The sequence below is a fragment of the Lissotriton vulgaris genome, chromosome 9 (genome assembly GCF_964263255.1).
Source record: "Lissotriton vulgaris chromosome 9, aLisVul1.2, whole genome shotgun sequence".
NCBI classification, from domain to species: Eukaryota; Metazoa; Chordata; class Amphibia; order Caudata; family Salamandridae; genus Lissotriton; species Lissotriton vulgaris.
The window spans coordinates 1,184,196,222-1,184,220,844 of record NC_141697.1 but is presented as its reverse complement, the minus strand read 5'-3'; the positions used below and the strand labels follow the sequence as shown (position 1 = coordinate 1,184,220,844).

Here is a 24,623-nt window from a genome sequence, read left to right as displayed (position 1 = left end):
CAGGCGAAGGACTTGGGGACGGACATTGACGCGGGTGAGATACGACTAGCGGTGAGGCGGATGGCGAGGAACAAATCGCCGGGGATAGACGGACTCCCCATAGAGTTTTACGCCAAAAACCTGGACATACTGGCCCCCCGTCTCCAGACTGTTTACAAGGAGGCAAAGGCAACGGGTCGACTACCGCAATCGATGAGGGAGGCGCTGGTGGTCCCACTGCTGAAGCCCGGCAGGGAGAGCACTGACCCCACGTCATATAGGCCCCTATCTATGCTCACCGCAGATTATAAAATCCTGAGCTCCATTTTGGCGGCGAGACTCCTACCGCACATGACGGGGCTGGTGCATGACGACCAAAACGGTTTTATACCGACCCGCAACACCACGGCTAATATCAGGCGGCTCATCCGCATCATGGACGGGCTCACCGAGAGGACAGGGACGGAGCTGGTCCTGTCGGTTGATATTGAAAAGGCCTTCGACAGCCTCGAGTGGGACTACCTCTACGCTGTCATGGAGCGCTTCGGCCTGGGAGCTGGCTATATCCACTGGACTAAGGTCCTTTACGCGGAAGCGATTGCGAGAGTGAGGGTAGGTCCGGCGGTATCCCTGCGATACCCGGTGGAGCGGGGCACTCGACAGGGCTGCTCCCTATCACCGCTCCTTTTTGCGCTGGCCATTGAACCGCTGGCGGCCGCGGCCCGGACGGGGCGGCACATCCACGGAGTGCAGACCCGTGACGGACATCATTTCATTTCGCTGTATGCTGACGACTTATTGCTTTTCCTCCGCGACGGAGGGGAGGACCTGAGGAAGGCGGAAGCTCTACTTGAGAGATTCGGAGAGATGTCGGGCCTGCGGGTCAATTGGCCCAAGACAAGCTTGTTCCCGCTGCTGGAGGGCACTGCCCAGCCGCAGCACCAGTCGGAGGCGACCTGGAACCCTACCTGCATGAAATACCTGGGGGTTCATATCTACCACAAGCCGGAAGACTTACTCGAGGGCAACCTGGGACGGTGCGTGCGCGGACTGAAGGGCTGTATGTCCTTCTGGTCCACATTACCGCTATCAGTAGCGGGCCGGATTTCCCTGCTAAAGATGGTAGCCCTGCCGAGATTACTGTACTATTTCCGGACGCTCCCAATTTGGATACCTGGTTCCTTTTTTAAGCTCCTCAAATCTCAGATCACGTCGTTCATCTGGGGAGCGGGACGATGCAGAGTAGCGCTGGCCACGCTCTCTCGCCCGAAGGATGAGGGGGGGCTGGCGGTGCCGGACTTCGAGCTCTATTACCTAGCGGCCCAATTGCAGATATTCACGCAGGAGGTTGCGAGGGTTTTCCGGGGCCCAGAGGAGGAAAACTTGAGGGGAACGCCCAGGCACGTCCTAGCGTACATAACCCTCCAGCAGCGGCTGGACAGTCGGGACTTATCGCTGGAACAGCGCACATACCGGCAATGCTGGAATCGGACCCAGAGGAGAGCGGGCTCCCGACGCCCCTATGCGCCTGAGATACCACTGGCCATGCTGACGGCACTGCCACATGGCGGCGATTGGTCGTGCCTGCAGGAGTGGGAAGAAGCGGGAATTCAGGTGGTTGGGGACCTCTTTGAGAGTGGAACACTGCTCCCGTTCCGGGAGCTAGCAGACCGCTTCGATATTTCGAGAGGGGGATTCCTGCTGCACGCAGCGGTGACCCGGGCGATGCATGCCCATTGGGGCACGGGACTTGGAGAGCCCGAGACGGCAGCGGCTTGCCAATACGCCATGATGGCGGCGGGCACGGTTAAGGCAGTTACATGCCTGTATAACCGAATGGTTAGGGAGAATATCCCTCCTCTCGCATCCCTGAAAGCCAAATGGGAGGCGGATCTGCACAAGGACATTCCGGACACGACCTGGGCGCAACTTGTCCGCAGGGCCCGTAACAGCACAAGGAACGCCAGGTTCCAGCTGATACACTACTATGTGTTGCACAGGGCGTATATGACACCAGGTAGAATACGGCGGTATTTTGGAGACGACACAGCAGCCTGCCCCCGGTGCCCGGAAGAAGGAGCTGAGTTAGTACACATGCTATGGGCGTGCCCGCTCCTGCAGGACTTTTGGCAAGAAGTGGGGGAAGTACTGAATGAGGTGACGGAACGATCGCTAGAGTATGGACCGGCCGAATGCCTGTTGCACTGGTTCCCCCACACTCCCAAAAATAAGCTCACGAGTAAGTTCATCGACATGGGGTTGATGATAGCGAAGAGAGAGATTACCAGGAATTGGAAGGCGCGGCTGGGGCCTACTCCACGGAGGTGGCGGCAGGAGTTTCTGAAATGGGCCTCGGCTGACAGCACGCATAGATACCAGGCAGCGCGCAGGACCCCTAGCCAGACAGCAGCTGACACCGCGACAGCATGGGAAGTAATGGTGCAGGCGCTCAGGGACAGCGAGGCTGACGCACAGGAGGAAACTCCCGGAGGGGAGGGCATAGAGGGAGAGAGTTGAGGCCCCAGGAACAGCAGGAACACGGGGAACATGAGGCTAGCTTCCCAGAGGTAGTTTTAATGAAGCCTTAGGCGGGGGATGGTGTGCGGGTTGGGGTGAGAGGGGGGGGGGTGTTTAGGGGCTAGCGCGGGGAAGGGGGGAGTTGGGGTTCAGCGCGTAGTTTGGTAGGGTACTAAAAGTAGGCATACACTTAATCCGGACATTAACCACTCCTCTCTACGGAACGTCAGGCATGGCAGTGCAGATACTTTACCGCCGCCCGACCCCCGGGTTGTGGGCCGGAAGGCTGTGTAATGATTAACGAAATGTACTGTATATCTGCTGACACTTAGGTTGCTGCTGCTATCCGTTTATTGGCCTGTACAGGTGTGTCTACAATAAAAATTATTTTCAAAAAAAAAAAAATGAGGAACTCTTCTGTTTGTAGCGTATGTAGACTATGGGCAAAGCCTTCAGGGGCATTCCAGAGTTATAGGCCAAAAAACACATCCACCCTATCAATGCAGTGACTTAACATTGTTGTGACTGGTTGGATGAACGTTGCATTGCATGAACGTAAAGTTTGTGCTCACATGCCAAGAATCACTGCATTCTAGACTTTTTGCTCAAGACGGATTGGACTATTATGTGTCTTTTGCATTTGCATACCTGTAAAGTTACATGATCCAGCTTAGTTTTTGGAATATTCTAATGTTTTTTTCTAATATTTAGACTACATGCGCAGTTGTCTTTAGGTCAGGGGTGTCCAACCTTTTCCGTGATGAAAGCTGCTTGTATTGAATGAAAAGCATCCCAAGCTACTAATATTAAGTGTCCTATTAGTGACCGCGTTAGAAAAGATTACATTAGTGGCCACCCACGTAAGATTACCAGCAGTGATTACCTCTGTGCAGCAAGCAGGATTGCCAGCAGTAATGTTAAAAGGATTTTTCAATTTGGAATGTCTGTACATTTATTTATTTATTTATTTATTTATTGACATTTGTAGAGCGCGGCGAATACCCGTGGGCGTCTCGGCGCTAATTAAGGGATGGATCAGCAACTGGGGTAACATGGGTAACAACCATAGCTGAAATGCCCTTGTCACTAAGGTGACATTAGTAGTATTGCATGATTCACTCAAATATATGCTTAAATATATTTTGAAAATCTGTTTTTCTAATAACATCAGCACTTGAGTTCTGACACAGACATATTTTCATCTCATATGCACATATTTCCATGTTGGCATACATACCGTATTTTCCGGCGTATAAGACGACCTTTTAACCCCTTAAAATTTTCTGGGAAGTCGGGGGTCGTCTTATACGCCGGATACAAAAATTGGCGGTTTATTTCACATAGCGCGGACTTCACCCGAAGGTGTCAGACCGCTCCTCAGTTGAAAATGGTGGCGCTTAGGGAACTCCAGCACAACAACAAAGAACGTAGGCGATGGTTGCACTGTGCAACAACACAAAATCAGCCCGTCGGCGGTCTTGAAAATAAATTACCGGTACCGTACTTGTACAGTTACAGCCCGTCGCCAGCCAGAGGCAACTCAAACGCTGCGCAAGGTTTAAAGTACGGTAAAACAAATGGCGCCGTGAGCCCTACCTAGACTGCAGCTGCACATCCCCCCAACTTTTAAACTAAAACAAATGAACAAATGGCGCCGTGAGCCCTACCTAGACTGCAGCTGCACATCCCCCAGGCAGACGAGGCGCTCCTCCACGTGTGCTGATCTCTCTCTCCTTCCGTAATTCTTACGCTCATCGGAAGGAGAGGAGCGTCAGTACCACATGATCTCAGTCCATGGAGATAGAAAGTGGACTGTAGGACGTTAGGAAGTGGGGGTCGTCTTATACGGCGAATATAGCATTAAACCTACAGTCTGTCAATGAAAGTAGGGGGTCGTCTTATACGCCGGGTCGTCCTATACGCCGGAAAATACGGTATGTTATTTTAACCAAACAAAAGCTTCTAATTTAAGAGGCTGGGTTACACACAGTAGAGTTTCTTCCAGGCAGCTGAAGAGCTACTAGTAGCTCCCGGAGTTACTCCTTGGAGAACCCTGTTTTAGGTGCAGCCATCAGGTGGAGAAACTGAGAGCAAGGGCCAATATTAGGTGAGACAGACAGATGATTAGGGTCGGCACACAGAAAGAAGGCTCACTACCTGGTAGAGAGCGATTAAAGGGCCCAGTTTCTGAAAGCGTTTATACCACTTTTAGGAATCAGCTTTTCTTGTGGCTAAGTTTTCTTAAGCTAAAATTGAACATTGAGAGTTAATGTATTTGCTTTTACTCATCCCATTTCCATTATTTGCATAGTGAGCTCTCAAGAATTAGTCAGCCGGCGCAGACATGTGCAGCACCGTACATTTTTAGGTCTCGCGCCTAGCGATGCACTGCGCGAGGCATTTTGTAATCGAAAAACGGGGTTTCAGCAGTCACCTTGGACTCTAAGACCCTTGTGCGTGTGCATTTTTGTTTAGTGTTACCTCATTGGCCTTGGCATTCTTTCCATAATAAAAGACTTCACACTATTGGCGCGAGCATTGCTCCTCCCATGGCCTGTTGGTGTCTATTACACGCATGAAGCTCGTAACAGACACCAATAGGCCGTGGGAGGAGCAACACAGCAACAGGCATGCTAATAGAAATGACACGCCTTGCTGTGGCGCGCGAGAGTGCGTTTTACCAATTACAGGCTTTTTTTTAGGTCTCGCGACCTGCAGTGCACTGCGTAGCAGTACTCACGCATGTCGCGTGAGCTATCTCTTCTTTTCCGGTCCCACTTTGCCTCTCTTTAGTGCTCGCCTGCCTTTGCTCCTCTCCCATCCAGTGTCTTATATCTTTAGTTCATCATGCTTCTTCTCTCTCTGTACTCCCTTCTTTAGCTCTTTTTGTACCTTTTTACCTCCTTTCTCTGATTCTTTCCTCTTCTTTCATCTTCACCAAACTCCTTTCTCGGCGCTATGACCCCTTATGTCCCCGCATCTTTTCTTCCTCTCCCTCTTTCTGCTTATTTTCATTCGTCCCCGCGCTTTCCTTTCTCGTTCATTCTCTCAGACTCCTTCCTTCATTCCTCCCATATCGCCCTTTCCGTCTCCTTTTCTCCTTTTATATCTTCCCTCTGCTCCCTCTTTTACCCCTTCCTTCTTTTCTAACCCCATCATCCACATGAGCCCTCTTCCCTTCTTCTAGCCACGCTCCTTTCTACCTCAGATGACCCCTCGCTCCGTCGCTCTCTTCTGTCGCGTCCCTAAATCATCCGAAAATCCGCGAGCAGCAGCAGCGAGCACTGCACCGGCGGAAAGAGGGGGAAACATCACCCTGACAAAGGCTTCAAATGAAATGAATGTTCGGCTAAGCCCTTACCTGGGATGCGACGCGGCAGCCGAGGGACGAGGGTGTGCTGGGAGAGAAGCCCCCTCTGCTCCGGTCTCTGCCCTCTGCTCCCCAGTCTCCTCCCTGTCCCTACCACCGCTCCGGTCCCCGCTCCCCTCTCGTCTGCTCATCACTCCCTGGCAGTGTTTGCCGAGGGCACAGGCTGGTAAGTTCTCAAATACGAGCAAAACCACTTCAATACACGGTGTACACCCCTCCTTCGAGCAGGACCACCAACAAGTGCTGGCAGCAGAGAAACAAAGTAAGTGCCATAAACACCCACATGATCCGACGGAGACGCCAGTAAGGTCAACTCCCAACCAGCCCCCGCGCCCGTGCATGCCACATGGAACCAGCCCCACTCTCCAGTCATCTAAGTCGATCTAAGCAGTCCCCACATCCAACCAAAATAAGACCCATTAACACCTACTTTCCAACAACCCCTGTGGCTGAGTAAACCCAACCCCCATATCTACCCACCCTCTCACAAACAAACCTTACTATCAGCACAGATTCCCTCATAGCCATTCACCACATGCAACCAAAGCAATACCAACCAAAACTCAGTTTCAAGGTACACCAACCCCAACGGCCTGAACTCTCTTCCGCAATTGCCCCCTTGCCCAAGCAATATCCCATAGTGACTCCACGTTCAAACAAGATCAAACCACCAAACGGACTGACATAGAGGCAAGCTCTTCCCAAGCTACTCTTTTTTTTTTTTAAATATATTTTTATTGCAGAGTTATAAACCACAGGATACAATTAGTCAGCCAGTTCACTCGTGACATCCCCCCGTTCAGTAGTAAAACACAGATCGTACACAGCCAGTCAGCCCGCATCCCGGAGGCCGGGCGGCATAATACTCTACTCAAGAGGAAAACATCACGGTGCACGTCCCATAGGGACCATGGTTGATATGTCGTTTTACGTATCCGCTTTTACCCCCCCACCCTCAACATTGATCCCGTCAGCCATCCCAGTGGTAATCAGTGGTACCGCCCCTGTCGGGACCTGCCCCAGGTGCTGCATATCTATCCTGCCTGGCCGCTCCCCCCAGCCATTCCTCACTCCACGCAGTACCCCACCATCCTATTAATTCCAAGGTGCCCTGGCGGGCCACCATCCATGTGGCTTCCGACCCACCCCAAACTCCCATTAACCAACCCCCCCCCCCCCTGGCAACTGCTAAGGTGTATGCTTCGTCCCGACAAGTTGGATGGATCCACTACAGTGCGGGTTATGATACTGTTTGTGTTCGCCCCGCGGTGTCCACCGGCCTAAGTCTCACCGTCCTCATCTTCCACCATAGAATCACGCAAGCCCTGCACCACTAACTCCCATGCACGTGCCGCATCCAATGCCTTCTCATTCCCTATCTTGACGGCCTGCTTCATCCGGAGCACACTCTCGCAGTCGGACCACCGCAGCAATTCATTCTTCCATCTACGCAGTGAGGGTCCCCCCCTGGACTTCCAATGCCACGATATTTCCCTTTGCGCCAATATCAGGCCCAGATCAATGAATTTGCTCGTCACCTTGGTGTGTTTGGTGTGCGGGAACCAGAGCAGCAGGCATGCCGCCATATCGAATTCCACCTCCCTATCAGTCACTTCGTTCAGGAGATCCCCTACCTCCGCCCAGTAGGCCTCCAAGTGCGAGCACCCCCAGAACAAATGGTCCATGTCCGCTCCCAGAGACGAACACCGTGGGCACCGGGCATCCGGTACCTGAAAGTACCGCTGTAATTTCTCAGGGGTTAAGTAGGCCCTATGAAGCACATAGAAGTGTACTTGCTGAAAGCGCGCATTTCTCGTGCCCTTCCACATGCGCCGCAGGATATGGCCCCACGCCGTGTCCGGTATGGGCCGGCCCACACTCTCCTCCCATTTAGACTTGAGCCCCTGGAGCGGTTCCAGTCCCTCATTCAGCATCCTATTATGGAGGCACGTCACAGCTTTGAACGTACCTGCCGCCATTACCACATACTGGCACGCCATAGTCGTCGTCGGTTCCATGAGTCCCCCTTTCCAGTGCTTCTGTATGGCAGCCACCACCGCCGCGTGCAGGAGGAACCCCCCGTCGGGCAGCCCAAACTGGTCCCGGAGCGCTTCGAACGGTGCCAAAGCCCCGTCTATGTATAGGTCGCCTATTACCTGCAGTCCCGCCTCTTCCCAATCCAGCAATGGGGACCAATCTCCCCCGTGCGGCAAGGCCGTCAGCATGCCGAGCGGGATCTCTGGAGCATAGGGCCGCGAGGCCTTCGCTCTCCGAAGGCTCCTCTGCCAGCACAGCCGGAGTGTCCGTTCCTCCATAGTGAGGCCCCGCAACTCAAGCCTCTGTTGCATGATAATATAGGACAGTACGTGGCGTTGTATCCCCCGATCCCGGTCCTCCTCTGGACCCCGAAACACCCTAGCCACGTTCTGCGTAAGGACCTGCAACTGCGCCGCCAGATAGTACAGCTCGAAATCGGGCACAGCCATGCCCCCTTCTATCTTGGGGCGAAGTAGCGTGCTCAGGGCCACTCTTCGGCGGCCTTGCCCCCACAGGAAGCCAATAATCATTGACCTCAGTTCTCTAAAGACCCCCTGAGGAATCCAGACAGGCAGCGTCCGGAAATAGTAGAGGAAGCGGGGGAGCGCCACCATTTTGAGAAGTGCGATCCTACCCAGCACCGTCAGCGGGAGGGTCGACCAGAAGAACAAGCTGCCCCTCAGTGCCCGGACACATCGACCAATGTTGCCCTCCAATAGGTCCGCAGTCGCGTGGTAGATGCGGACTCCCAGATAGGTGAAACAAGATGGCTCCCAGACAACGCCTAAATCGCCGCCGGGGTCGGGCGATCCTGCTCTCAGTGGAAACACACAAGTCTTCATCCAATTGACCTTAAGGCCCGATAGCCGGCCAAACTCCGACAACAGGTCCATCGCTCCGTCCAGTGCCCGCGCCGTGTCAGCGAGGTACAGGAGCAGGTCGTCCGCATATAGCGATATATAGTGCCACTGCCCGCCGCTGGCTATCCCCGCGTACCTGTCACCCGACCTCGCATGGACCGCCAAAGGTTCCATCGCCAGAGCAAACAATAGGGGGGATAGGGAACACCCCTGTCGCGTGCCCCTGCCCACCGGGTACGCCGCAGACACCAGACCGCCCAAACGCACCCTCGCCGTCGCCGAGGTATATAAGACCCTCGTCCACCTGCGGAACCCCTCGCCCATGCCAAACCTCTCCAACACTCCATCCAGGAAAGACCACTCTAAACTATCAAAGGCCTTCTCGATGTCCACGGACAGGGCCGCCGGAGCTCCCTCCCCGTCCAAGATGGCGTCCATTATTCCCACTAGGCGGCGAATATTCAGCGCCGTGCTCCTCGTGGATATAAACCCAGCCTGGTCCCTGTGTACCAAGCCCGTCGTGTGTGGGGCCAGCCTGGTGGCTAGAATTCGGCTCAGAATCTTGTAATCCACCGTCAACATGGATAGCGGGCGATAGGACCTTACATCCGTTGCATCCCGGCCAGGCTTTAGGAGCGGTACAATCAAGGCCTCTCGCATGGCCCCAGGCAATACCCCAGCCTCAAAAGCTTCCGTATATACCACCAGAAGCCTGGGAGCCAAGCTGTCCACATACTGTTGGTAAAATTCAATCGGCAGTCCGTCCACCCCAGGCGTTTTGTTACGGGCCATACGTTTGATGGCCACCCGTATTTCTGCAAGCGTGATCGGGCCGCCCAGCTCCCTCGCGTCTTCCTCGTCCAGGACCGGAAGCTGCCTCTCCCCTAGGTATTCCGCAATGTCCTGAACCCCCACCCCCAGCTGACTCTGGTACAATTCCTCATAGTACCCCCTAAAACATTCCAATACCGCTGCCTGGGAGTACACCATCTCCCCCCGCGCATTACTAATGCTGAGGACCGGGCAGCCCCTAAGTTCCGGGTTAGCTAGTCTGGCCAAGAGGGTGCCCACCTTGTCCCTTTCCGCATGTGCTCTGATGATATACTGCCTGTAGTCGTAGCACCGTAAACGTTCTGTCTCGGCGGCAACCACTTCCTTTGCTTCCAATAACTGGGTCTGCAAATCCGGCCTAGCCGGTCTGCGGCGCTCCAGGTCCCTCAAAGTCTCTTCCGCTTTCATGAGTGCATTCAACACAGTCGTTCGAGCATTCGAAAACCTACCCAAACACACCCCTCTCACCACCACTTTCATTGCATCCCATTCAGTGGACCTACTCGTGGCCGTGCCCTCATTCACTCCGAAATAGCTATCAATGCCTTGCTGGACCGCATCGCTGAACACAGAATCCTCAAGCGTCTCCGGCCGAAGCCGCCATGTTGGTATCGCTGAGCGCTCCCGCTGCCACTGAATGTGTGCCAATAGTGGGTTATGGTCTGAGATGGTCCTAGCCAGGTACTCCGTATGAGAGATCAATGGGGCTAGGGACCCACCACAGAGCACCGAATCGATCCTGACATGTAGATCATGGAGAGCAGAATAAAAGGAGTAATCCCTGGCGTCCCTGTGCCGCTCCCGCCAGACATCCAGCAACCCCCATCTATCCTGCCAGTCCTTCCTGTGCGCGGCCAACCTGCGCACCGGGGAGTCCACCAGGGGGGGATGGGACCTATCCAGAGCCACATCCGTGATCGAGTTGAAGTCCCCCCCCTAACACTATCGGGCCCGCCAGGAAAGAGGCCAAGGACCCCGAGAGGCCATCAAAATATCGAGCTTGATCAGTGTTCGGTGCATACACACAGCAGAGAACCACATCCCTTCACTATAACCTCCCCTCCACCGCCACAAACCGGCCATCTGGATCCACCACTTGATGCAACACTTGAAAGGGTATTCCCGCCCTCACCCAGATCAACACCCCCCTGGCATACGCCGAGTAAGTGGTGCCAAACACCTGGCCCGCCATCTTTTCTGCAAAGCAGTGCACTCTTTTTTGGTGAGATGAGTCTCTTGTAGCATAGCTATCTGAACCCCCCTACGCACTAGGTATGCATGAACTTTGTGGCGTTTTATCATAGTCCGCAGCCCCCGGACATTCCACGTCAGGCATTTCAAATTAGGTAATGTCCCCATTCCAACTTCGAACAGTCCGATTCAAATAACGAAGGTTCATAGCCCCCCCAATGCAGTTGCCCCCCCCCCGAACACACCCAGAACAGAAAAACTCCCCAAACCCCACTCCCCAGGACAGAGCACACGAACCCAATGTCAGCCCCCATCCAAACCTTGATCCAACTTCCCACACTCCTACCCTGTGGTCTCCACCACAGTCGGCCTTAAGGGCCCAAGGGGGGTGAGTCACCGCCGACCCCAGCTAGCGGAGCCCGCGCCCCGCGTCTTCATCCCCTACTAATCACTCAGCCCCCCACCCGGCAACCCGCCCACCACCAACAGGATACCACCCTACCATGAAGTCTCGATCAAGTCCCAAGGCAGTCTCAGCCGCAACATATGCCATCCGATGTCTGTGGGGGTCACTATCGGCCCCTTCGAGCTTTCGGCCTCTGAGAGTTCTTCCCCCGTCCTGCTGCCTTCCCCGCCTGAGTCCGATTCTGCCAGTTCACTGGTCTGTTGTGACCCCGTAATGGCCGCCGTCGCTGCGAGTGCATCCCTCTTCTCCGACGCCATTTGAGCCTCCCGTTTCTCCCGCTGGCGCCTGTTGCGGGACCTGATGCGCTGCGATTGCCTCACCCGGGGCGGCTTAGGTTGATCTCGCCTACTTTTATGCGATCTGTCTGTCCCCGCTCTATACAACTCCAGCCATTGCCAAACTTCATCCGGAGTCTGAAAAAAGTGCGTAGTGCCATCCATTATGATCCGCAGCTTGGCCGGGTAGAGCAAGGAGTACTGGATGCCTTCCTCCCTGAGCTCCTTCTTCACCGCTAGGAACAATGCCCTATTTTTCTGGACCGCTTGGGTGTAGTCCGGGAATATCGTGACCTTACTGTTCTCCACCTCATATGGGCCCGACATCCTGGCCCGCTGGATGAGGAGATCCCGGTCCTTGTAGTGGAGGAGCCGCACCACCATCGGTCGGGGGGGGTCGGCCACGCCCCGGCGGGCGAGCAGGTACCCGGTGAGCTCGCTCCAGAGTGAAAAAAGGAGTAAGCCCCTCCGGCGCTACCACAGTGCGGAACCAGTTCTCCATATAGGCCACCGCATCCTCCCCCTCAATCCTTTCCGGCAGGCCTACGACCCGCACGTTGTTCCGTCTATTGCGGCCTTCGGCATCCTCCGCCCGTCGCTCCAGCGAGTCCAACCGGGCCAATATATCCGTGATCCTGTGTTCCGCGGTCACCACCGATGGCTTCTGGTCCAGCAACAGTTGGTCATGGTCCTTGACCCTGTCCGCTAGCTTCGCATGGTCCGCCCGTAGCAGCCCCAGGCCCGTGGCCACTTGGGCGATGTCTTGGTGCAGCGCCTCCTTAGTCGAGGTGATCGCTTCGAGTATGGCATCCAAACGCCGGTTCAGCCGCTGTTCCTGTCCCAGCTCCGGGGAGGGAGTCTCGCCCAGCCGGGTTGATGTCGCCGGGTCCCCCTCAGCACGCTCCTCGGCCATCGACCCTCCGATCGCCGCCATGCCAGGGTACTGCGTCACAGGCCCAGGAACCCGTTTGGCGTCCGCTCTCTTAGTTCAGTGCCAGCCCCCTGGTCCCGGGCAGTGTTCAATGTCGCCACCGATGCCCTCGGGAGCAATGACCAGCTTGACGAACTCCGTTCAGCCGACCCCCTCGGTAGCCTGAGCGGGGAAGGATGGGTCTCGGGACGGCGGCCAGCGAGAGTCCCCAAGGTCCGGGCAAGGCAGGTCAGCGTCCCCTGGTCTCTGGACACCGCACCGCCGATCCCAGTACTTCGAACAGCCGATTGCAGGATCTCTTGCCCGTCGGCGACAACTCGGCTCAAAGCGAAAGTACGGGGTCGCCCGGCCTCCTCGCCGCCATTTTCTTCGCACTCTCGGCAACACCTCGGTTGTCTTTTCGGCTCGATCTCCTCGGGGCCAGCAGTCCCCCAGCGACTCTCCGATCGTGCCCGGCTGTCCCCTTACACTTCAGAGGGCCGGAGCGTTGTCTCCGGGTCGCCCAGGGTACCGAAAACTGGAGAATTAGCGGGATTCCGTGCGGAGCTGCGAGCTCACGCCGCCATCCCGATCGGCGTCCAAGCCACGCCCCCGCTCTTCCCAAGCTACTCATTGCATAAAAACAAAATAAAACTTTTCTACGCTCACAGCTAATGAAGACCACCCTATGTCTGAGCATCACCCCAACAAGCACCTACATCTGTGCGAGGTCAAACCCAGGAGGTCCCCAAGTCCAAGCAAGCTCTCCCCAACCATTTCCCCACCCTACCATAGCACACATCAACACCCACTGCCAACGGTGTCCACCCCCACATCTGGGCAAAACCCCACACAGGTGTATGGCCACGCATTAGCAGCCCCAAGCGCAAACAAGCTCCTCTCAACTATTTTCCACATATAATAACAAGCATTTGCAATGCAATAGGTCTCGCATTATTAACATTTGAGCTATAGGCATTGGTAAATAATGCAACACCAATAGCTCAAACTTTAATAATGCGAGACCTATTGCATTGCAAATGCTTTTTTTATGATTGAGACATTCATTGGTATGATTTTTATTTTTTCCCCTTTGAGCATTGGGCATTAGTTCCTCCTCTCTGACTTCACCCCTATTCCATCCTCACACTACAGGATAAGCTAAGAAACCTTTTCTCAAGTCTGCATTAAGTTTCCTCACCTTGGCCGTGCTCAGTTTGACATTATTTGAGAACCGAGGAGTAGGAATCAGAAGGAAACCAATATCTGTTCCCCCAACTTTATTTCAAAAATATTAGTGAAAATGTTTGGAAATAGATTTTCATGTGGACAAAATTCCAATGCCTCGCTGAAACCCCACCTTTCTCAGACGTTTGGCAACAAGTGAGTGAAAAGATAATTTGCTTTTCTTTTTCCTTCCTTGGGAAACAACTGTGAGTTTCTCATGCCGCCTGTTTCTCAATAGCTACACGTGAGCATTGGACAGCTCCTAAACCAGTATCAGACCAGCATACCGATATAAGTGGATCACACCCAAATCCACTTCCAAATTGAAAATTTGCCATTGAGCCAGCCCAACGACACCACATGTAGTGCCTCCCATTGATAAAATATTCCTGTGTGCTAGGCGCAGTGGAATCTGGACACTACCTTATGAGTGACCATCTGACCTAGAAGATTCTCCATCCACAGTGATGAAAGAAATCCTGGAAGTGAGCCCATTTTGACCTCTCCCTGGATGGCCAAGAAAATATGGTGGTCCTGGGTATTAACTAGCAACATTTATCTGCCCTGACAAATTCCCCAATTGACCAAAGGATGGAATAGACAAGAGCTCTGATGATGAAACTTAGACTGCTGTAAGATTATTTACACTGGTCTCCCAAAGAAAGTCACAGATGAGTTACAGTGGCTCAAAGCCAGGGTACGTGACTGTTTCTGAACTTATGAAAGTGAACTCAGATAAAACAAGAATTATAAGTAACAAAAAGGGGGTGGGGTCGCACACTACTCACACACCGGCGGAAGTTGCCCCTAAGGACTCTGGTCATTGTAGTAGTGTTCGCGATGCATCATCTTTCGATCTTGCTGTCTTCGCCATCCCTGGACACGTGTTTCGGGTTTTCAACCCTCGTCAGCAGGGATAGGCGGTGTTCTGGGGTCGCCGATGGCTGTCAATATCTGCCAGGTATAGTACCATTCCGGCGCGTAGGTGCAGGATCCCAGGCTCGTCAGCCCGCTGCTCAAGGGAGCTTTAAGTTACAAAAAGGGGGTGGGGTCGCCATCCCTGGAGCAGCGTGCTGACGAGCCTGGGATCCCGCACCTACGCGCCGGAGTGGTACTATACCTGGCAGATATTGGCAGCCATCGGCGACCCCAGAACACTGCCTATCCCTGCTGACGAGGGTTGAAAACCCGAAACACGTGTCCAGGGATGGCGAAGACAGCGAAGATAGCAAAATCGAAAGATGATGCATCGCGAACACTCTACTACAATGACCAGAGTCCTTAGGGGCAACTTCCGCCGGTGTGTGAGTAGTGTGCGACCCCACCCCCCTTTTTGTAACTTAAAGCTCCCTTGAGCAGCGGGCTGACGAGCCTGGGATCCCGCACCTACGCGCCGGAGTGGTACTATACCTGGCAGATATTGGCAGCCATCGGCGACCCCAGAACACTGCCTATCCCTGCTGACGAGGGTTGAAAACCCGAAACACGTGTCCAGGGATGGCGAAGACAGCGAAGATAGCAAAATCGAAAGATGATGCATCGCGAACACTCTACTACAATGACCAGAGTCCTTAGGGGCAACTTCCGCCGGTGTGTGAGTAGTGTGCGACCCCACCCCCCTTTTTGTAACTTAAAGCTCCCTTGAGCAGCGGGCTGACGAGCCTGGGATCCCGCACCTACGCGCCGGAGTGGTACTATACCTGGCAGATATTGGCAGCCATCGGCGACCCCAGAACACTGCCTATCCCTGCTGACGAGGGTTGAAAACCCGAAACACGTGTCCAGGGATGGCGAAGACAGCGAAGATAGCAAGATCGAAAGATGATGCATCGCGAACACTCTACTACAATGACCAGAGTCCTTAGGGGCAACTTCTGCCGGTGTGTGAGTAGTGTGCGACCCCACCCCCCTTTTTGTAAGAATTATAAGTACTTTACTTTTTGGGGATGGTGCTCAAGGTTCTTTGCACTGTGCATAAAGCCTGCTGTAGCACTGGTGCAGATTAGCTGTGGAAACCAGGACTTCAGCATACCCACTCCTCATTGGGTACTGTGGTCAGCCACTCCACATATAGTCACCAAGGAGCCTTGCAGCTGATTAAATACAGAGGCAGGTTGTGGCTTGTGTTGATCCAGTCCTGAGGGCAGAACCGAACTACATGTTCTTCAGTCAAAGCACCAAGATGGAATTCTTCCTCCACGCTTACAATTTAGCTCCATGCCGTTAAATATTATTGGGTTGGGGTAAATCCACACATGCATTACTCATTCAACTGTAACTTTCCCCTCCCCATAGTGTATAAATAATTAGGCAGTTACATCTCACAAAAAAAAGACCAAACGCTTTTTCTAAAAATAATAAATGAATAGAAACATTTTTTGTTGCTGGATAAGTAATGGGCTGATTCAAAATAATGAAACCCTTTTTTAAGGAACTAAAGTTTATTTGAGGGTTCTGATAGCTGAGGAAAACTGCAGGGCACTGGATAATGGTCAGATCATAGATTTCAGTTCTAACAGGACTAAAAGCTGATCTTATTGTAGCTCAATATAATAGTACTAATTTAATCCATTGCAGATGAATAAAAGGATTGATGCTCTTGGTCGGATTCAAACTTCAGACCTTTGTTTCTCGTACTAGCAGATACTACCAATGGAATTACAGTGACGGAAAAAGAAAGTACACAATCTTAATTGGAAAATTCATATATACGTAATCTTGATGTATTGTTCCTCGTCAAGTCCTAGTAGTAGATAACAACATAACGCTTATTATTTAAAGTGCATATTGAGTTATGACGGGCATCTTGACACTGAATTACATATGATAATGTTACCTAACTCATTGATACTCATTTGACCTGTCTCAGAAGGCTAAGCGGTTTGGCTCACCCTCTGGGATTCAGACCTATGATCATGAGATCAAACACCGCTGCCTGCAGTGAGTGCATTGGTGCAATAAGCCACTTTGTGACAAATGAGACACACATTTCTCTTTGTCGATATTCATTACACAACAAAATCAGCTGACATTCTGTAGTATCCTCTGTTTGGATTTCCCATTTCAAAAGTAACTTGAAGTAAACATTTCCTATAAGAATTTCAGCCTCTAACATCGCCTATAAGGAAATATGACCCACTGCTCCTTGTAAAACTGCTTAAGCTCAATGATATTTGAGGGCTTTTGTTGGTGCTCTGCTGTCCTTAGGTCCGCCGCCATATCTTAGTAGATTTAAAGTCTGGACTTTGACTTGGCTGACTTTTCTTTTCAGCCTTTCAGTCCTAGATTTGCTGTTTGTTTTGTAATGTTGCCCTGTTGCATAATCCATTTGTGGCTCAGCTTTAGTTCTTTGGCAGATGGTGTCGCATTTTCCTATAGAATATACTAGTATGGAAAATAATTTATGGAGGATATGCAATGATTGTGAGGAGTCCAGGTCTTGCTGCTGCAACGTTAGACCCAATCACCTCTTACACCACCATGCTTGTTCTGATGTTCTTGTGTTCATATGCTGTCTTTGCTTTTTGCTTATATTTTGTTGTGCATAACTGCCAGTCAACTGCATCTTGTTTTCATCACCCCAGAGGACATTGTTTCAAGCGTCTTTGTTTCAATTAGGTGCTGTTTTGCAAACTTAAGCTACGCAGCAGTGTTCTTTTTTTGAGAGAATGGGTTTTATTCTGCCTACCCTACCAATAGAGCTGCACTTGTTAAGTCTTTTCCTGATGGTAGAATCGTGAACACTATTGTTCACCATAGTGAGGGAGGTCTGCAAATCTCAGGATGTAGCTTGGAAGCTCTTTACTATCTTTGAGTATCGGACATTCTGATCACAGCGTACATTTGCTGGGGTGTAGACTTCTGGGAAGATTTTCAATCCTCTTTAACTTTCTGCATTTGCAAATAATCTTTCCCACTGTAGAGCGATGGGATTCATACTGTTTGACAATTGCTTTATAACCCTTTCCAGACAGATGAGCAGCAATGAATATCCCTCTGAGATCTGTACGGATATCCTCTTACCTAGGAGTAATACGTTAGGACAAACATAAATGCTCCAGGAAATTGTCCATGTTCCTGATTTTATATACTGGTACTAGCACTTTATGAAGTTCATGTAATGAGATGTACTTTTACAGTAGGCCCTGATTGTAATTACCTGTTTATATTGGGAACCATTATGGGTGATGTTACATTTTCACACAAGGCGTCTGAATGTTTGTTTAGTTAATGATGGCAAAGTGAAATGTGTGTGAGACTTGAGACATGGTCAAGACATTGCTTTCATCACGGAGACATGGCAAAATGAGATCTCCCCTCCCTGTCTAGATATGCTTGTACCCCCAGGTTTCACCATCGTCAACAAAGATAGAAAAGATCAACATGGTGGAGGTGTAGCCATCATCCACAAGGATGACATAGACATCACTGTAACTGACTCCTGCAAGTACAGCTCCTTTGAATGTCTTTCTGTCATCATTAAGACTTAAGGACAACAGACCTTTAGCCTGTCACCTTCTCTATCACCCTCCAGGCAACACCCCCACTTTTGGGGAACACTTATCCGACCCGATTGCACATTGCGCTCTAAAAGACACTAACTTCCTAATCCTGGGTGATCTCCACCTACGCTGGAATGAAACCAATAACTCTAATTCAATCTCTCAATAACCTTCTCTGTGACAATAATCTTTCCCAACACTGTTCCGAAGAAACAACAAAGGAGCAACCTTAGATGCCATCATTGCCCACCGGGACGCAATCACGATCAACAACATTCTTCCAGTTGACTGGTCTGATCACCACAGGATCTTATTCCACATCAACCAAAAAGTCTTAATCCTTACTCCTGTTCATGACCCCCCCCCCCCCACCAAATGGTCCAGAAATATCACCCAGATCCCATGTCATGGAAGAGAGGCTAAATTTGCTCCTCCCTAGCGACAACGAGCTCTCCACAACTGATCTTGCCTCGCTCTATAACTCGAATATGGTAACCTTACTTGACCAACTTGCACCCCTGAAACTAAAAAAAAAAATCATCCTATTCCGTCTAGATCATGGTTCGACTCTGAAATCAATGACGAAAGGTGACAACTAAGAGCCACAGAAAGACGCTGGAGGACCATGCCCACTACCATTATTCGCGAGCAACTTAGAACTTTCTGGAAGAAATACAACAGTTATATCAAAACAAAAAATCCATGTACTTGCGCTCCGCACTGGATAGTGCTAAGAACAGACTCAAGGAGCTCTTTGATATCATCAGACGCCAAACCTCCAAACCTGATACGTCTCTAGGGCCAGCATCCAAAGAACGATGCAACAACTTTGCCAACTTCTTCAATGATAAGATCTCCAAGATCGAGCGATCTCTCGACACCAATTGCGCCCCCTTTCCGATAGCAGCCTGGGTGGGGTGTTTGGTAACGCTCCCTCTCTCACGACTAAACCCTGGTCACTCTTCCAGCCCACCCCGAAGAAGAGATAGCCAAACTTATCTCCGCCTCTAAACCTTCATCTTATGCCCTGGACCCTCCTGTTCAACTCACCAAAAAGCTGAAACTCCACCTAGCCCCACTCTGATGCAGGATTATTAATAGCTCCCTAAAAACCGGAGTCATTCCGGATTGTCTGAAAGTGGGACAAGTAACCCCACTGCTGAAAAAAACAGGCCTAGACATCAATGACTTAAACAACTTCAGACCTGTCTCTAACCTTCCTCTTCTCTGAAAAATGTGTACTCCAACAACTAACCCAACACCTGGACAACACCAACCTTCTCGACTTCCATCAGTCGGGATTCAGAAAAGGTTGCAGCACTGAAACCACGATCCTCAACATAATTGATGACATCCACAGATCATTGGACTCTGATCAATGTTACGTCCTCATTCTCTTAGACCTATCGTCCGCATTCGACACAGTAGACCACAAACTTCTCCTCAAGGCTCTCGAAGACAGGGCCGGCCTAGACGAGGTGGTCCTCCAATGGTTCGCCTCTTTACTCCACAACCTCTTCCAGAGAATCAAAATCAAAACCTTTGAGTCCGATCTCCACCCCGTCAATAGGGGAGTACCCCAAGGATCAGTGTTCTCTCCTCAATTCTCCAATATTTACATGGAATCCCTCACCTCCCTACTCAGAAAAGCCAACATCCCTTTTCACCGTTACACTGACGATACTCAAATTTACTTGGAAATCTCCTCGGCCAAACACATTCAAAGACTCAATGAAACACTAAGAGAAGTGCAACTTTGGCTGACAAGTAACCACTTAAAACTGAACCCGGACAAAACCGAACTACTCCTCATTTCGAACAAAGAAAATAACCCACAAATGGTAGAGTGGTTAAAAGCTATCGATGCGCTCAATGGGAACCTCACCCTGGCTATTTCTGTTAAATCGTTAGGCATTACCCTAGACTCAAAACTCGACATGACTAAACACATTAAGATCTCGGCGAAGAGCGCCTTCCTCAACCTGAAGCTACTGAACGAAATAAAACCTTTTATCCCGCCCAAAGATCTTAAACAAGCCACCCAGGCATTGGTGCTGTCAAGACTGGACTATGGAAACGCAGTCCTCTCTGGAATAGCGAAAACACATCTTGCTCCTCTGAAAACAACTCTCAGCGCGGCTGCCAGAATGGTCACGGGAATAAAGAAATTTGATCATCTCTCTCCTGCACTCTAAGATCTCAAGTGGCTACCAATAGAATTGCGGGCGAACTTCAGAGCAGCCTGCCTCATCCACATAGTCCTTCACACAGGCAAATCTGAATATCTGGCGGCCAAAATTAAAAAAGCTGGCCAGAACAGAACTCTCAGAAGCTCAAACAACCTACTTCTCATCCTGCTAAAATCACGAAAACAAAAAACTGCAGCCAGGTCCTTCGCTGGTAACGCGCCCAAAATCTGGAACTCTATTCCCCCCTCACATCAGAACTATTCCTTCTTTTGCTAAATTCAAAAATCAGCTCAAAACCCTCTTCCTCGATCGAGCCCCAGCGAACAGATAGAGGCAGCTGGAGCCTTGAGATTGACACCTCACCCCTCTCGGATGCGGTGTTAACAAGTCCTCGAAATGGAACTCTTTGTCATTGTCATTACGATTCTTGCGTTATTGTACTATGTTCTGCTCTCTTTTAATCTGCTCTGTAACTGATGTGAAGCGCTCCGATTACCCCCCCCCCCCCCCCCGCCCCCGTCAGGCTAGCGCTATATAAAACTTCTTAAATAAAAAAAATTATAAAAATACTTGTCATACCAGGGTAGATTTATCTAGTGTTAGGACCTGTGAGGACTATTTGATCAGACATTGATATTTAAAACTATACACCCATAAGAGAATGTATTTTGTTGCGTCTCTGTAATCCGTATATGCTTAATTTTCCTAGAAATTAAGTGTTTTAGTCTGTATTGCAGTGGGTGCTATCTAAACAAGCCACAATGAATTCGTTTTTTTTTGCATTTGAAAGAAGCACAACATAGTTTTGCTTCATTCTAATCACAAGAAAGGTGGCCTGAGAAAATATCAACACCATATCATCTCGCCTGTGTGCAAACTGTGAGTTCTGATCTCGCTTGGCCAATAAGAGCTGCATAGCTCAGGGTACGGTTGTGTATTTTAGGGGTTCTTCTTTATTTTGTGCCAGTCGGGAAGCAACAGGTCTGATCAATGTTTGGACAGAAGTGAAATTCAATTTTGCACGGAGTGTGTCTAGCTTGCACAGGACAAGGAATACATTATTTTATTTCGGCTGATGTTAACATGCATATGGTAGTTCAGTACAGAAGCAAAATGCAGGAATGGACAAAGTATTTTATCTGTATTGGTTTATTTCCGAATGGTTACTATTTTTCCAATGGCTGCAAGTATTTGCTTGCTCGCGCCCTGATTTTTCTCCTTTGTCTTCCAATGGATTTGTATCTAAAAAGTAATGTAGAGCGCTGGTGTTCTTGAAAAGCAAACATACAGTGAGTTTTAAAAGATTACGTAGAATGTAAACAAAACTGATTTCTTTTGACATTGAATGGTTATTCTTTAAGAATATATAAACATTGACATCTTATAGTGTGCTATTATAGTTTCATGGTTATCGCAGGGTCACAATATCTTTTGTTTGGGTCGAAGGTACCCCACATGTACACATCACAGTTTAGTTTTAAGACACCAGGTCCCTAACAACCAGCAATCTTAGGGCCCGATTCACAGAACTAACTTAAGACAAAATCCTAAACTTACTCCTTTTGGTATTCACAGAAGTTAGGATTTTGTCTTAAGTTTGTCTTAAGACCGACTTAGGTTAGGATTTTGTCTTAAGACCAACATAAGACAAAATCCTAGCTTCTGTGAATACCAAAAGGAGTAAGTTTAGGATTTTGTCTTAAGTTAGTTCTGTGGATCGGCCCCTAAATTCTTCGCCGATACACTGGTCTAAAAAATAAAATGCATTCACTAGAATGATCGTGTAAACACCAAAGGCTGAATGAATAATGTGCTCCACTGACCCTACTTTTCATGAGCAGCGATATCGTTTTATGTTCAAGATAGAAGTCTTGCTTACCAGTATGTTTCCAGCCCACCTTTTCCTGCTTGCCCAAATTGTTTGCATTTGTGCTAATTTGAGCCAGAATGCTATCCTAATGCAATCGCATAATATGAGTGTGGTAATGCCATCACTAGCCTGTTTGCTTAGCTGATGTGTACCTTTTAAACCACCTCACAAATAACTACACAATGGCTGTATAAATTATCTGAGGTAACACAATATTTAAGAATGAGAGATATAAGTCATTGAAATGTATGTTGTTCACAAATACGCAGTGCATATTACCTGAATTCCAGTTGGGTATGGGTGATCAAAAAAAGGAATCCGGTGCTCAACAAGTAATTATACACAGTATTTGTCACAGTATTAGTACGAGTGCGGTGCTCATAAGGGAGGGAGAATCACCCCACTCCCCTATGTGTGATCAAAGGATCACTTGTAAAAAACAATTCTTAACCTCAAGGACACGCTTGTATATAATGTGGATAGTCCTTTAAGATGTACTCAAAATTTCACACACGGTGTTTCACAGTTGTATTTTTAATCGTTCAGTCTGTTGTCCAATTCTTAGTTTCTAGCAACAAAGCCCGCACGTGTTTTGTCGCCCATGAGGATTAACCAGCGACTTCCTCAGGGCCGTCTGTTTCTAAAGAATTCTTGCATCTTATCGCTGGCTATATTTCCGCCCTGGTCAAGTCAATGTTTTGCACCCTTCAACAATATTCCCTTTCATTAAGCGTCCCCTGTAGTACGCTTTGGCAGTGCTCCTTATAATTATCTTTGGTCGGTCTCAAAGTATTTCCAGTGATGTGGTGATATGATTTCGAGTGCGCTCAAAAGTGTGAAATTTTGAATACATCTAAATAGACTACACACATTATATACAAGCGTGTGCTTGAGGCTAAGAGTTTCATCCCAGTTAACTCCACTGACTGTAGCATTACTGACCTTCTTATAAGAAAATTCTAAAAGTGGTCCTTCCCTCGCTATTCAATAACCTTTTCCTCAAAACAATTTGGGCTGTTAATACTTTTCTGTACCTCATATTGATAGTCCACGCATATTAATTCCACTTTACATGTATTAAATGGTCACAAGAATTACACGTGAAAGTTTATGTCCACCTCTATAGTTGAGGCCTATTATAAACACTGTTTTTCTTGTGCTTACAGGTGTCTGTAATTAACACAGTGGATACGTCCCACGAGGATATGATTGTAAGTAATTTTTCTCAACCATTACACACGTACAATTTATATAAATGTGCATGTATGTATGGACATTTTATGTCTGGCATTGTATGTTTCTGTTGAACTTATGAACATATGCACAACGCAAGTATACTGTAGCACCAGTGTTTCACACTAAAAGGGACGGTGAGTTTGTCAAAACATTTTATTTGAAACATAAATTGCTTTCTTAAGTTGCCAGCTGGTCATTCTCTAGCAAATCAAGCCAATGCCAATTGTGACTCTATAATCATCACAGAATGGAAACACGTAGTAGGTGTTATTATTAAAGTCCTCCTATTATTCTACTAATATCGTGACCATGAAATGCTTCATATAAATGACAAAGAACACTATTTAAGTCTGTATATACTTAATATTTCTTAACATGTGAATGGAAAATTTAATGTCTGGGCTTATTTGAGGCCCCTGTTTCAAACTAAAATGGTGACTCCCACTGGCAATTAGCCATGTAAAGAAGATTACTTTAAAAATAATGAGTGCTCCGCGCTAAGTGTTGTTGTGTTCATTGAGGCAGAACACTATTATGAGAAATTGGGTTACTGGCTGGGGGGTGGCGGTGAAACTATTCGAGCAGCAACCACAATCCTTGTTAGAGTGCAGCACAAGCAAACTCCAAATTAACCCATGCTCAACCCTCCGGTAGCTTGGCACAGAGCAGTCAGGCTTAACTTAGAGGCAGTGTGTAAAGTATTTATGCAGCACTTCAAACTGTAATAAAGTGATAACCCAACACAAGAAAAATACCACACCAATTCAGAAAAATAGAGCAATGGTTAATAAATAAAGCAAGACAAAAAAAAACCCAACCAGAAGAAATGGAGATATGCATTAAAAAAACAATTTAAGTAAACATAACACCAAAAAGCACAAAGCACCACTCGCGGCTATCTGGTCATGCGAGACTGGGAAAAGTCACAAGTTCAGGCCAACATGTATGTATGTATGTATGTATAGGCATTTATATAGCGCACTACTTACCCGTAGGGTCCCAAGGCGCTTCGACCGCTGCGAAACCCTTCCTGGCTTCCCTGAGAGATGGTCCCTTAATGGGTATCTCCAGGGTGAGACCAGGCATCCCCGGCGGTCTGGTGGGGCCGTTAGTGAAGATGAGGCAAGCTAATGCCCAGAGTTGCCGAGTGTGATCGCTGATCA

At 49.4% G+C, this 24,623-nt stretch overlaps 1 protein-coding gene across 1 annotated transcript in view; it reads left to right on the top strand.

Annotated features, from left to right (window-relative positions):
• Positions 1 to 24,623, top strand: part of SEC13 (SEC13 homolog, nuclear pore and COPII component) — a 63,412-nt gene that overhangs the window by 11,527 nt on the left and 27,262 nt on the right. The window contains exon 2 of the mRNA XM_086939234.1: positions 23,391 to 23,435. Coding sequence (XP_086795360.1) covers positions 23,391 to 23,435 — 45 coding nt within the window. The remainder of the gene's footprint in view (positions 1 to 23,390; positions 23,436 to 24,623) is intronic.